The sequence below is a fragment of the Arvicanthis niloticus genome, chromosome 6 (genome assembly GCF_011762505.2).
Source record: "Arvicanthis niloticus isolate mArvNil1 chromosome 6, mArvNil1.pat.X, whole genome shotgun sequence".
Taxonomy (NCBI): Eukaryota; Metazoa; Chordata; class Mammalia; order Rodentia; family Muridae; genus Arvicanthis; species Arvicanthis niloticus.
This window is the reverse complement of record NC_047663.1, coordinates 43883789-43898515: the sequence shown is the minus strand read 5'-3', so window position 1 is coordinate 43898515 and position 14727 is coordinate 43883789. Positions and strand designations below refer to the sequence as shown.

Sequence of the window (14727 nt, the reverse complement as noted above, 5' to 3'; positions counted from 1 at the left end):
TGAGAGATCCAGAGAAACCCACGTGAGCCTTGTGACCCCACATGTGTCCTCTGCCCTCCCTGGGGAGCCGGTCTCTCACGAGGACTCCAGGCCTTTCTGGACCCGATGGCTGCCTCTCACTACCTTTGCCGTTCTAAGATCCTCCTCGCTGCCAGCCTCCCTCTTGGCTTGGCTGCTCTCTGTACCATCTGGAGCCTGGGCACAGCTGCCCACTGCCCCTGCCCTCATGCCCAGGTGACCCCATTGGCACACAGCTCTCTCAAGCCAGCTGTCAGTCTGATGGGCAGAACACCCTACCCTGCTGAGCCAGGTCAGGCCCAGCCCTGATGAGAGCATCAGTAATGTGTGATGGGGTGGGGTGACAGTTCTGGGCAGTTTCTTATTTCCTGGCTCTGGGAGGGCCTGTCTGAGGGCACTGAGAGTAGCTGGAAGGTATGACTCCATGGCTTTAGGTCCTTCATCCTGTCCCTAAAACAGACTATACCCCTCCCCCGACACACACACACACACACACACACAGAGAGAGAGAGAGAGAGAGAGAGAGAGAGAGAGAGAGAGAGAGAGAGAGAGAGTCTTAGAAACAAGTACCGGATCTTAAGGGAGTGAAGTCTGTTTCTACCTCCTATAGTCCAGCTTTTAGTGACTGGATAAGCTCCTGACCTCAGGGCCTCAGCTTCTTCCTCCATAAAGGTTAAACTAGGTCAGTCCCCATGACCCACTCCCTCTGACTCAAGACACTCTTTCCTAAGCTCAAGTGTACAATGGCCCCTCAGGCCTTGCTTCCTGGTAGCTACAAGCTGAGGCCTCTGCTAGACGTGGAATGGCCAGCCTAAGGGGAGGATATACAGGCTCACCCTGGTGTCCACTGCCATGCAGGTTGTACTGACGTAAATGACGGTTTAAAAGAAAGGTAGCATCATCTTGAGTGCTTTGGAGGGTCATGCCAGAACGTGTGTGTGTCAGTCATAGACACATGACTTTGCGGCTGGCAGAAGGCAATCTGAGCCTCCGCTTTCTGTCCAGGAAGAACCAGCCCCCACTCAGAATGACCATCCCCCCTGGTCTTCCAGAGGCAGGGCAGCGCTGGACAGCCCAGGGTCCTATGGGAATTGTCCTCCAAGCTCTGTCTGCTTCTGTCTCTCGCTGCCTGGCTCCCAGGGCCCCTCCTGTCACTGGATGGGGTGTGGGAAGACAGCCCTCGTGAGCAGAGCTGACATTTCAATCTGCCTCCCTGACTCTTCAGATGCCTGCAAATTACATCAAGACTTCATCTCCCCCCTTGTCCAACACCCAGTCCTGTCTGGCCCCTGTCAGCCTGGCCCTCCAACAAGTGACAGATTACATTTCCAGCTTCTGCACCAAGCCTGCAAGTGGGTCCTCTAAGCCCAGAGGACCAATACAGCACAGCTAGCCCTGAACTGCTCAGAGAGGGAAACCATAGCTCTCACCCCTAGGCTAAGGTGGGAACTAGACCTCCTTTTCGGGTCCAAAGAGGGGATGCAGGAGATCTCAGCTCTCAATTTCCTAAGCTCTACAGATTGCTAAGAAAAGGGATGGCTCATGGGAACTCAAATCCCAACATCTTGAAAAGGCCAGGGCAGGCCAAGCCAAAATCCACCTCCCTGCTAAACCTAGGGCCCGGGAGCCTGGCAATAAAGATGTCTCCAAGTCTATTTCTGCAGGTGATGTCCCCAGGAGACTGGGAAGGGAGGGAAGCTGCCTTGTACCTCCAGCCAGGGAAGACTTTGCTTCTTAATAGCTGTGTGCTCCTTTCAGAGTTCCTTAGCCTCTCTGGGACCTTTTCTATTTGGGAGGACTTCACCACCTTGACACACTGATGATGCTCTATGAGTGGTCATTGCTGCTGCACCCACCCTCTGATCCCAGCAGAACAAGATCAGGTACAGGAGGTTAGAAGTCATGCAGGAGATACGAGAAACTAGGAAGAAAATGCTTCCTTGATTTCAACTCCCCTGCCTCCTCCTACACCCAGCTCTCTGTTCTTCACAGCACTCTGAGAGACCCACCTGCACCTGCTGATCTGGGAACTGCCAAGCCCTCCGCTCTCCCCTTGAGAATTCCTGCTGCCTGCAGTCAGTGCCGCTTAAGGCAGAATCGTATGCTGCCTGGCATCTCTCGATAATTACAGATTCCACGTGTGTGAGGCTTGTTTTCCCAACTCTAGCATCACACAATCTCCAAGTTTGAAGGGACCTCATCCAGCCTCCGCCTGCTAGGGATTCCCTGAGGGATGTCCCCAGCAGATGGTCAGGCAGCCGCCACCCAAATGTGCCTGGGCGGGGAGCTCCTGGCACAGAGAGGGTGCTTTTGCCCTTAGCGTCTCTTTTTGAGTCTTCTCTTCAGTTTTTCCTCCCTGGCAGGGATGGGAGCTTCTCCTGGCAGCTGCCCCTCCTCCACCCACAACTTATCTCCCTTCTGCCTCAAGCAGAGGAGTCCCTCTATACCCGGCAGCACTTGTGTCCTTGGACCTGACTGGGCTCAGGTCATGCTTGTCAGCTCACAGGGACACACTTGTGAGGAAAAGGCCTCCAGGGACCCACACGCCTTCATTCTACTTCTCTGTGATAAGATTGGCCTATAAAGAGCGTATCCTGAACCAGAGTACAATACAAGGCTTCAGAGGGTAGATGAGGAGAGGGTGGTCTGATGGAAGGCCTGGAGAAGGATGAATTGATGGTTTGGTGTGGGAAACAGAGAAAGGAAATGGGGCTGGGTGGGGTGGGCAGTAATTCATGTGCCGATATCCAGAGGGGCAGAAATGAGGGCAACTTCTGTGGCTGCACAACAAGGAACTGAGGCTGAGGGGCCACTGGAGCTGATTGTGAGTGGGGAGTTTGAACCTTGTCCTCTGAGCAACCTGAAGCCACCAAGGAGGTTTGAATGGGAGAGAGAAGAGGCCTGACCTGGGGCAGAATGAGTGGGGGGTGGGGGGTAGGAAAGTTTGGATGTGCGCAGAGGCCACTCTCAGAAACAGTGGGCAGGAGGGGGAGGAGCCAGCTGGGATGCTTGAAGGATAAAATAGGGAAGGGTTTGGTGACTCATTGGGCCATGGAGGTGCTTAACTCTTGAAGGTGCAATCTCAGAGCAAGGAGCTACAGACCTCAGAGCTCAGAGATCCGCCTCCGTTACTCAAATATCTCTAAACTTCAGAGTATGAGTTCACGGGTCTCAGGTAGGATCTAAGGGTCACCCCCTTTCTTTTCCTTACTTCTCTCTTTTTGTGTGTATGTGTGTGTGGTGTGGGAGCCAGGGTGGGGGAGGGGATGTTAAACTTGATGCAAGGATGATGACCTTGGTTACTTAGCAACTTCTGAATCCCCTGTGCTGGGATTACGGGCATATACCACCACAGGCAGTTTATGCAGCTGCTTGTGTGCTAAGCAAGCAACCTACTGACTGAGCTACATTCCCAACCCTGCTTCTGTTTTTCCCAGAAGCCCCTATGTGATGTAGATGCTGCTGGTGTAGGGGCCACATTTTGAGTAGCAAAACTTTGCCGGGCATGGTGGCACACACTGTAATCCCAGCACTCAAGAGGCTAGGCAGGGGAATCACAAACTTGAGACTAGCCTGGGCTACATAATGAGATTCTATTAAAAATAATAATAGGGCCGGGCATGGTGGCGCACGCCTTTAATCCCAGCACTTGGGAGGCAGAGACAGGCGGATTTCTGAGTTTGAGGCCAGCCTGGTCTACAGAGTGAGTTCCAGGACAGCCAGGACTACACAGAGAAACACTGTCTTGAAAAATCAAATAAATAAATAAATAAATAAAAATAAAAATAAATAAAAAATAAAAAAATAAATAATAATAAATATAATGAAGCCTAAATACTGTACTTGCCTAGGAACATGGGGTTAAACTGAGCGCTTCTATTTCTAGGCTCTCCATCTGGTGCTCTGTCTATCACCCCACAGCATCATTTCCCTCTGGTCAGAATCTGTTGTCTGACCTTTGAAGGGAAGCATGCACAGGGACTAAGGATCTCAGGAACAGGAAGATAGCAAAGGGGCCTCTGACGACCAAAAGAAGTGACCAGAGCAGATATGATGACATGAGACAATGCCAAGCTGATGGGCCACCAGAGACCTTGTTTGCCAGAACCTGTAGAGCCAGCCGGAGAGTCTGGAATAGTACTACAGGCTACAGACTCACTGGAGAAATACTGGGTGATTCAAACAAGAAACCCTGTGATGTGCGGCAGAGACTGAGACTATTGATGGCTTCAGTTCAGGAAATACTGATGTGAAGGGAGGAGTGGGGTGAGCCCTCAGGCGGGAGGCTGTCCAGGAGGAGGTCGCTTTGGTGATCTAGGTGAGCAATAATCATGACAAGCTGGGAAGCAGCAGCCTCGACGAAGGCGACTGGATGGATCTGCAGTCCATCTGACAGACCAAATGACCGATTGGATGCAGGGCATGAGGGAAGGGGCAAGGAGTGGGTGCCCAGGTAGTGAGTGAGGTTATTGTCGGCAGCTTGGGGATCTGCTGGCTGGGGAACTAGGTGGCTCACAGCAAGGCAGGCTGGGTTTGAGGGGTGTGTGCAACACATATATCAGGAATATCCAGGGGAAGCTGGGTAGGTGGGTCTGGTATTTAGGGCCTTGATCTCTTGGCCAGACCCCTCACGTACTATGAAATCTACAAATGAGAAGACAGAGCCCAGAGAAGGAAACCATAGAAAGCATGTAGGGAGTTCTGCTCATGATCTCCATGAGAACTTGGGTAACATGTTTAATATCTCTGACGTTTGGGTCCCATCTCTTATGAGGAAGCAGTAGGGCTCTTCCTGTGTGAGGTGCCTAGTATGGGGGCTCTAGTGTACAAGAGGCTAGCGTGTGGGCCAGAAGGGCTCAGGCGAGAAGTCCTGATAGCACCTCTCTGTTCTCTCCCATTCACCTGCAGGTGGAGAACATCAGCCTTCAGGAAGGGGAGACCATAACTGTGGAGGGCCTGGGGGGACCTGACCCACTGCCCTTGGCTAACCAGTCTTTCCTGCTGAGGGGCCAAGTTATCCGCAGCCCCACCCACCAAGCGGCCCTGAGGTTCCAAAGCCTTCCACTGCCCGCTGGGCCTGGCACTTTCCATTTCCGCTACCAAGGTAAGGTCTGAGGTACTGAGAGGGGAGCCAGCTCTCCTGGGTGGCTTTGATGTCCTCACAGTCTGGGTCGGGGAGGAACTGAAGGGACTTGACAGTGACCATCTGGAGGTCTTTAGCTCACCAGACTGGCTTTCCTCGCCCACCTGGGGTCCAGCCTGTGCCCCACATGGCAACTGAGGATGCCTCAGGAGAGGAGCGGAGTGTGACGGGCCACTCTGAGGAGGTGGGCTTCTTGCTAGCTGACGACTTTGAGAAGGTCATTTGGCTTCTCTGATTTTTTTTTCCCTTTATTTATGTTTTTAGTATTAAAAAATTTTTTTATGTTTTTTTTTATGTTTTAGTACTAAATTTAGTCTTTATTTATGTTTTAGTACTAAAAATTTATTTATTTTTTTTATTTATTTATTTTTGTTTGTTTTTGTTTTTCGAGACAGGGTTTCTCTGTGTAGCCCTGGCTGTCCTGGAACTCACTCTGGAGACCAGGCTGGCCTCGAACTCAGAAATCCACCTGCCTCTGCCTCCCAAGTGCTGGGATTAAAGGCGTGCGCCACCACCGCCCAGCTAAAATTTAATTTTTAATTTTTAAAATTTTATGCATTTAGTGCATTTATTTGTTTTGTGTGAGGGCAACTTGTGGGACCCAAAGCTCTCCTACCCTGTGGGTTTCCGGGAACAAACTCAGGCCGTCACGCTTGGTAGCAGGCGCCTTTACATCTGGTCATCTCTCTGATCCTTATTTTTAATTTTAATAAATAAGATAATTTCATGTCATATTGAGAATCAAGACTAATCCATTCATTACTGGTTAAATTTTAGAAATATTTTCTGTAAAATGTTTAGTGTTTATACTGGGTGTGGTGGCATACAGAGGCTGAGGGAGGCAGAGCTCTACGGGTTTGAGGCCAACCTGGTCCACACAGTGAGTTCCAAGCCAGTTAGATCTATGCAGTGAGACTCTGTCTCAAAAAAAAAAAAAAAAAAAAAAAAAAAAAAAAAAAAGCAACCATTTAAAAGTATTTGATTGGGAATTAATGTACTGTAATATTTCTATAAATACAGAGTCAAGTCTCTACCTGCACCACGATACTACAATTCTTATTCATTTTGAAAGCATTTAAAACTACAGAAAAGTACAAAAATAAGACAAGATGTCTTCATACCACAATTCAGAATTAGCTAGCATCTTCACTGTCTTCACATATTATTTGTAGTCTTTAGCACATGCCTCAAAGGCATACCCTCCACACGAATACATAGAAACACAGACATACACAGACACGCGCACACACAGATTCGCACACACAGACACGCGCACACACAGATACGCGCACACACAGATTCGCACACACAGACATGCACACACACACACACAGACGTGCACACACAGACATGCACACACAGACACACACACAGACGTGCACACACAGACATGCACACACAGACACACACACAGACGTGCACACACAGACATACACACAGACATGCACACACACAGACGCGCACACAGACACACACACAGACGCGCACACACAGACGCGCGCGCACACAGCCCCTGTCTTACACTGTAGCTCAGGCTGACCCCAAACACACCACAGCCCTATGGCCTCGGCCTCCTTTAAATATAAGGATTACAGGCCCAAGCTACCAAGCTGGCTGGAATTTTTATATGAAACACTGAAGCTGCTCCCCTGTGTCTCAGTCTACTCTTCCTTCTCTGCTCCTCACTCAGCCATCTCTGTCTGACCCTCCCTTTCCAACTGCAAAACAGGGCCAAACCCATCTACACTACAAATTACCGTTTGAGTAAAACAAAAAGTGCTTAGCCTGCCCTGCATTAAGGAAATCAGTATTGTGCAGGTTTACAGGATGCAGGAGGGAGGAGACTGCAGCTTCCCCACAGGGTTCCTTCTTGCCCATCCCCTTCCCTGGAAGGGATGATGGAAGTCAGCTCCATCCTTTGCACAGGTTAACTTTAATTCAGACCCCCGCCTGCCCTGAGCGCTAACAGGCAAATAATTGGTAAGAACAATCAAGACATTGTCTTGTGTTGGCAGGGACCACTTCTGCAGCCCTGTAGGGGGAAGAGCTGATGGGTGGGCAACCACCCTGGAGCTAGGAATGCTCTGACCCTGTCTATTCACCTTGTCAAGGCTTTGCCACTCAAACTGGGGGACCAGCCTGGTGTGACAGCGGGGATCTTAATGGTGGGCAGAGGTTGTCCAGGCCCTCAGCAGTGGTAGGTCCCCGCCCGGGCAGGGATGACCATCTGGGCGGCCCATCCAGCCTCCCTAATGGCTCATCAGTCCTCCTCAGCAGCAGGCATAATTTCATGCCACAGTAACCTTTTCTCTTGCTGCAAATTCCTTTGCACAAAACTCCAGTTCCCTCTTTGTGCTGCCAGACAAAGGTGGGAGAATGCAACAGGGCAGAGGCCTAGCTGGGGGAGCAGAGCCCTAGGAGAGACAAGGAGAGCTGGTCTGCTCCTGCTCTTTGTCCCAGCAGCCCTCCCTCCTCTGCCCAGTTTTTGTCAATGATCAGCTCTTTCCTTAATGAGTGTAATTCCCCTAATTATAGACTGTAATTAGCCCTGATCCCAGAGATGGGAACAGGAGGAGCGTGTGCTCACGGGCATTTCTCGTGGGCTGGAGAAAGAGGGTGCCAGGAGAGAGAGGGAGGGCCTGGGAACCCGCGCCTGTGCAGGCGCTGTCCCAGCTGATGAAGGAGGTCACAGTTGTGAGCTTCCACAGAGGCCTGTAGCCGACGACGGACTCCTCTGGCCCAGTCCCAGTCCGGGTGGAGAGTCAGAGTGTCTGATAGGCCCCTTCCTCCTCCATCCAAGCATTCCTGGCACTGAAGTTGGCTCCAGAAACAGCCGCCAGCAAGAAAATAACTCAACAGATTGTGGTGGTGCAGACTCCCTGGGAACGGTTGGTTGTCATGGCAATAGGAGGAAGCTCATCTTGGGAAGTGCCACTTACCCATGATGGAGTCTGGGGGCGCCTCTCGATGCCACCAGCCCCCTGCTTTCACATCATTCCAGCCCACTCCCTTCCTAGGTTGTGCTGGGACTCACAGGGAAGATGAGAGCACAGGTGCTGAGTCTGACACCTGGCCTATGGCTCCCAGGGAGACAGCTCTTCATCCCCGGGTGGGTGTAGTCCTCTCTGTCCTAGCCTAGGGAGAGTGAGTGATACGCTGAACCAGCTCCAAGGCCAGCCTTGTCTGTTACTCTCAGCTTTCTCTGATTCCTCAGGCCAGGTAGGAAGCAGAGGGCCTCGAGAGCCAGGAACTCAAATCCCTACCCTACCATAGTTTACAGTACGACAGGATACAGAGGCTCTCTGAACCTCCCTCAGTCTCTCCCAACCTCAGCTTTCTTTATCTTAAAATGGGTCAATAGCCCCTACCCTACCTCCTTTCTTCCAAGTGCATTATGGGTACTAGGTGGGAAGGCGCTCTTTAGGAGCCGGCAAGCACAGCAACTCCAAGATATTGTTCATACTCGAGACTGCAAACATTAACAGCCAGCTTGGGGGGGGGGGCGCAGAGGTAGGTGTGTGCTTTGTGCCACGCACTGCACACGTGGCCTCTCACTGAACCTCCCCAGCACTGGAGGCAGTACTCTCAATCACTGGTTAAACAAAGAAACCATCAAGGCACGGAGCAAAGAAGTAACTTGCCCAAGGTAGTGCAGCAGCAAGTAGTAGAGTCTGCGTTTAAACCCAGAGAGTCTGACCCCAGAACCCATCTCCAAAGCGCTGCCCTCTCCACTGGCCAATCACAACTAGCTTCTTATTAGCCGAACCCTCAAAACTCTCTTCTTGTTTTATGACAGGTGGGAAAGGTCCCCAAAACTGAGTCACAGTCAACTCAAGCTTTGGTAGCTCATCTTCCCAAAGGCAGCCCCTTTTTCTGTTCACATAAAGGCACAGAGGCACAGCCAAGCCTTCTTTTTACTTTTTCTCCTTGTCTGCTCCAGGCAGTCTACCTACCTCTTAGACCCAAGCCAGATTCCCCCTTTATAAGCTATTTCTGGAGCTTAGCCTAAGGGTTGGGGTTTACCAGGCAATTTTATGGGATTTGCTGCCCCTGTGTGGTCATAAGTGGTATGACAACTCCAGGTTTCCTATCTCCAATTTCCAAGAAAGTGACTGTGACTTTCTTACACCCCTCCCACTGTCTTTAAAAGTTGTTTGCTGACCTACTGACCGTGTTTCTTTGTAACGTCAGAAGCTACCTTAATAAAGTCTCACCAACATGACCGCCTAAACATGAGCTCAATAAGGACAGCTATAGATATGCCAAAGTAGATAGACCACTAAGAAAGACCTACTAAGGAATGCTGAGATCAGGAGAAATAGTCTTCCCCAGGGAAGAGCACAGAAATCGGTTATCCAATAGCAAATGGTCGGCCCTGAAAACACACATATACGTAAATTATACAGACTGAGCAGGTCATACTTAAGGTCATATATATGTGTATACCTTTATATATGAATGTAATAATTAATGAAAAATGAGGCCATATACATTAGAAAGTGAGTAAGGAGGGGCTATGTGGGTAGGCTTGGATGGAGGAAAAGGAAGAGAGAAATGATATCATTATATTATAATATCAAAAATAGAAAAAAAATAAAAACAAAGAGGACTTTACTGCTGCCATCAAGCTTTGTAAGATTTCCTCGGGAATACTGAGGACACCTTTGCTGTCTGATTTCAGTCTCTCTTTCTGAAATTCATGTTTGCTTCCTACAGAAAAATAAAATCTACAAGTCACCCATAATATTTTCTTTTAACACTGAGGGTCAAACATAGAGGAACACTCTACCACTGAGCTATTGTGAATACACCCAGACTTCTAGAAGATTTGTTATCATCTGGGTCCCAGAGGTCTGGCAGCTTCTGTATGGTTTTGGTTTATCTGTTTGGTTGTTTTTGAGACATGGTCTAACTACATATCTCAGGCTGGCTTTGAACTCAGGACCCCTCTGGCCTCAACCCCAGAGATTACAGATACATCAACCATATTTGACAAGTATTTCCAGCCTCACTTAAGAAGTAAGGAAACAGCTGGTGTGTGGTGTGCCCTTAATCCCAGCACATGGAAGAAAGAGGCAGGCAGATCTCTGAGTTCTGAGTACCTGATCTGCAGAGTTCCAGGACAGCCAGGGCTGCAGAGTCAGTGGCAGCACTCAGGAGTTGGGGGGGAGGGGGCACATAGAGAAAGCTTAAGTGTTATTGAGCTTGGATAGGGACCTCAGTCTCCAAACTTCCAGTTCTCTGCTGTTCTGATAACCAAACCCCACTGACCTCTACAAGGGAACAGATGGATGGGATGCTTTGTGGAACTTCCAGTGCTTCCTCTGAGCCCAAAGACACCTGGAGCAGGCCGTGCAGGCACTCCCCTCCCCTCCTCTCCCCTTCTTTTTCCCTCCCTTCCCCTCCCCTCCTCTCCCCTTCCCCAATCCTCCCCTCCCTTTCTCTTTATCTTCCCCCCTTCCCCTCCCCTGTCCTCCCCTTCCCTTCCCCTTCTCCTCCCTGCCTCTTCCTTCCTCTCCCTTTCCTCTCATCCTCCCCTCCTCCCCCCTTTCCCTCCCCTTCCCCCCCCCCCTACTGTAATCCATTCTCCCTTCACAGCCTATCTCCTGAGCTGCCACTTTCCCAGACGTCCAGCTTATGGAGATGTGACTGTCACCAGCCTCCACCCAGGAGGCAGCGCCCGCTTCCACTGTGCCACTGGCTACCAGCTGAAGGGTGCCAGGTTTCTCACCTGTCTCAATGCCACCCAGCCCTTTTGGGATTCCCAAGAGCCTGTCTGCATTGGTGAGTGGGTCCCCACAAGGAAGGCTCAGTGCCAAACAGGAGCAAAGTGTGTGTGTGTGTGGGGGGGGGTCATTCTCTGATCTCCACTGCTGTCTGGAACTTTCAGTTATGTTCTATAAGGAAGCCAGAAGATGGTCATGTATCTCAGTGGTGCTGTGCCAACCTACACTTGTTACCTACCCATTATATGTCAGCATCACAGATCGAGTTCGGAGTTGGTTTTCAATGTTGCATGAGTGAAACAAAGACATGAATGTGGAAAAAAAGTAGAGCCAATCAGGGATGATTCATGCCTTGGCAGACCGCTGGCCACAGGTGGCCTCAGACACCTTCTGCGGTAGCTCTCTGGGCATCACTGCACTGCCATCCCTTGATGGACTGCTACTGGATGCTCAACTCTGACCCCTCTGGCCTGAAACTGCCTTTTCTTCCTCAAGAAAGGCGGAGCTGCTTGTCTGGACCCAGCAGTGAGGGTTTCTGGGCCATTTGACCATAAAATTCATAGATGGTAGTTGTCTGAAGGCTGGGAGGCCATCCTGGAAAGAGGATTTGATCTGGGGCAGTGACTCTGGGAATGAAGAGGAGGGAAGTTCAGAGACACCGATGAGAGAGGCAGGCTGAGTGAACAGGGCCTGAGTTCTGCTTCCTGGAGATTAGAAGGTACAACATGGCTACAAACCCAGAGGGCTTGTGGAGGAAGTGTTGGGTTTGCTGCATGACAGACAACTGTGCCTTTTGTCCTTTTGGAGGTGAAGAGACGTTGGCTTTTTTTTTTGTTTTGTTTTGTTTTGTTTTTGTTTTTTGAGACAGGATTTCTCTGTGTAGTTCTGGCTGTCCTGGAACTCACTCTGTAGACCAGGCCTCGAACTCAGAAATCTGCCCACTCTGCCTCCCGAGTGCTGGGATTAAAGGCGTGCGCCACCACCGCCCGGTGAGACGTTGGCTTTTGAGCCTTATTTCCTTTTATATTTTTCCTGGTCACCGAGCTTAGCTAGGCATGCTCTCTTGTCTCCAAAGAGCACCGTCTAGGGGGAAGGCTGGAAAAGTGGCTTAGGGTAGACAATACTGGTGTGGGGTGGCCTCAGTGTGGCAGGCATATGGGCCAGAGAGGTCAGCTTCATGCTGAGGAGACCTGGAGGGCTTCCCACAGATATGGCCAGGAGTGCTTCCAGAAATGTTAGCTCAGGGGCTGGTATGGAGAGATGGCTCAGCGGTTATGAGCACTAACTGCTCTTCCGGAGATCAAACCCCAGCAACCACATGGTGACTCACAATCACCCATAATGAGAGCTGATGCCCTCTTATGGGGTGTCTGAAGACAGCTACAGTGTACTTACATATAATAAATAAGTAAAAACTTTTGGGCCGGAACAAGTAGGGTCGGAGCACAGGGGGTGGGGGTGGGGGGGGGGAATGTTAGCTCAGGGCAGTTTGGTGGATTCTGTGTGGAGGCATGAAGGCAGTAAGTATGCCTGAAGGTTTCAGGAAGGGAAGACTGAAAATCAACATAGAGATAATCCAGCTTATAGTGGACTTGAATTCCATCTCAGGGGGAATAAAGAACCACTGGGTGAATCTAAGTCAAAGACAGCCTGGGGTTCTAGTTGAAGGCCAGCTTCATGCTGAGACCAAGCAGAAAGTTAGATTGCTCCTCCATAGAGAATGAGAGACAAAACTCATCCTGGGCCCCAAGATCCAGATTCTACTCTTTTGTCATCTGGAGCCTTTGGGGCAATGGTGTTCTGGGTGGGCAATGGTAGTCTGGCCTCCGAGAGCAGAACTGTGTGCATCTGAGAATAACAAGAACTGCCTGGAACCCAGATTCCTGCTTCAGGTCTCTTTCCAGTCCCATTCACCTTCTGTGAATTCCAGAAACCCTCACTGCTGGGTCCAGACAAGCAGCTCCGCCTTTCTTGGGGAAGAAAAGGCAGTTTCAGGCCAGAGGGGTCAGAGTTGAGCATCCAGTAGCAGTCCATCAAGGGATGGCAGTGCAGTGATGCCCAGAGAGCTACCGCAGAAGGTGTCTGAGGCCACCTGTGGCCAGCGGTCTGTCAAGGCGTGAAGCATCCCTGATTGGTTCTACTTTTTCTCCACATCCATGCATTCATTTTGGTCATCAAACAATGAAAACCAACCCTAAGCCTGCCCTGAAAGAAACAACCTCTATCCCAAAGGGGTCCTAGTTAAGGAACAGATTCAAACAGAAAACTGACCTTCTGTTTTGTGTTCTGGGGGTTCAAATCTGAGGTCTGCTATCATGCTAGGCAAGCCCGAAAGCTAGTTTTGCAGAAGTAACAAGGCATGGCAACATGTTTGCCATCTCAGCACTCCAGGAGCCAAGCAAGAGGACTGCAAGTTCCAAGCTAGCCTGGGCTACACAGGAAGAGCCTGTTTGAGAAACAAAAGGCCAGGTGTGGTGGCACATACATTTAAATCCAGCACTCAGGTGGATCCTTGACTTTGATCTTTGAGGCTAGCCTGGTCTACACAGCAAGTTCCAGGTCAGAACTACATAGTAAGAGCCTGTCTCAAAAACAAGAAACAAAACAAAAAAAGAAAAGGAAGGAAGGAAAAAGAAAAGAAAAAAGAGGAAGAAGTCACATATAACAGCATATGCCTGTAATCTTAGTACTCGAGAGATGGAGGCAGGAGGGTCATTTGGAGAACATCCACTGAGTTCAAGGCCAGCCTGGGCTCCCTGGGGTTAAAAAAAAAGGAGGGAAGGAAGAAGAAAAATGTAAGGGAAGAAGGGAGAAAAAGAAACAGATAAGGAAGGAGAGAGAGAGAGAGAGAGAGAGAGAGAGAGAGAGAGAGAGAGAGAGAGAGAAAAGTATTAGCTATGTCCAGGAAAGTCAGAGTCTAGATAAGAGCATTAACAAAGTGAGCTTTGAAAAATCAGAGTCTGTCAGTAGAGGGAGAGAGGCTTGCCACACAGCCGTGCAGCCAGGCAGTAACAGAACTGCTTACGGTCAAGAGAGCAGCACATGAGATTCTGAAGTTTGAGCTGCTTGTTGCTGCAGAGTCAAGACTGCACACTTAGCTTTCAGAGGCACCACAGCAAAGATGGTGTCCGGGCAAAGTCCCTACGTCCACGTAGAGGGTGCAGGTTTTGGGATGAGGTTTTGGAGGCTGCTTAGAACAAGGGCAGAGACCAAGGGTAAGTTCACTGCCACCCACAGCTGCTTGTGGCGGAGTGATCCGGAATGCCACCACTGGCCGCATTGTCTCTCCTGGCTTCCCGGGGAACTACAGCAACAACCTCACGTGCCACTGGTTGCTAGAGGCTCCTGAGAGCCAGCGGCTGCACCTGCACTTTGAAAAGGTCTCCCTGGCAGAAGATGACGACAGGTGAGGGGCTGTCCTGCCTGGATGGGAGAACCTCTGGGGGAGGATACCAACCCCATAGCTGCCTCTCTTCTGGCCCAGGCTCATTATCCGCAATGGAAATAACGTGGAGGCCCCACCAGTGTACGATTCCTATGAGGTGGAATACCTGCCCATTGAGGGCCTGCTCAGCTCTGGCAGACACTTCTTCGTGGAGTTCACTACTGACAGCAGCGGGGCAGCTGCAGGCATGGCCTTGCGCTATGAGGGTGAGCCCAGCCCGCCGGAGCCTAACCAGGGTGCTAGGCTCTCTCCCATACCCTTCCCCTCTTGACTGCATTTCTGTTGCTCCTTCCAAGTGCGGCACCTGCTCCCTGCCCCTCCCCCCATCGGAGATCCTCATCCCATCCTTTCTGGGGCCCTTTGCCTGGACCACAGATTTCTGCCCAAGAGAATGA

The 14727-nt window shown here is 50.5% G+C and overlaps 1 protein-coding gene across 2 annotated transcripts in view; it reads left to right on the top strand.

Moving 5' to 3' along the window:
• Sez6 (seizure related 6 homolog) overlaps positions 1-14727 on the top strand; it is a 47252-nt gene that overhangs the window by 26770 nt on the left and 5755 nt on the right. For both annotated transcript variants that reach the window (XM_034506603.1, XM_034506604.2), the window contains exons 4-7: positions 4927-5122; positions 10760-10945; positions 14125-14293; positions 14372-14538. In XM_034506603.1, the coding sequence (XP_034362494.1) occupies positions 4927-5122; positions 10760-10945; positions 14125-14293; positions 14372-14538 (718 nt within the window). The remainder of the gene's footprint in view (positions 1-4926; positions 5123-10759; positions 10946-14124; positions 14294-14371; positions 14539-14727) is intronic.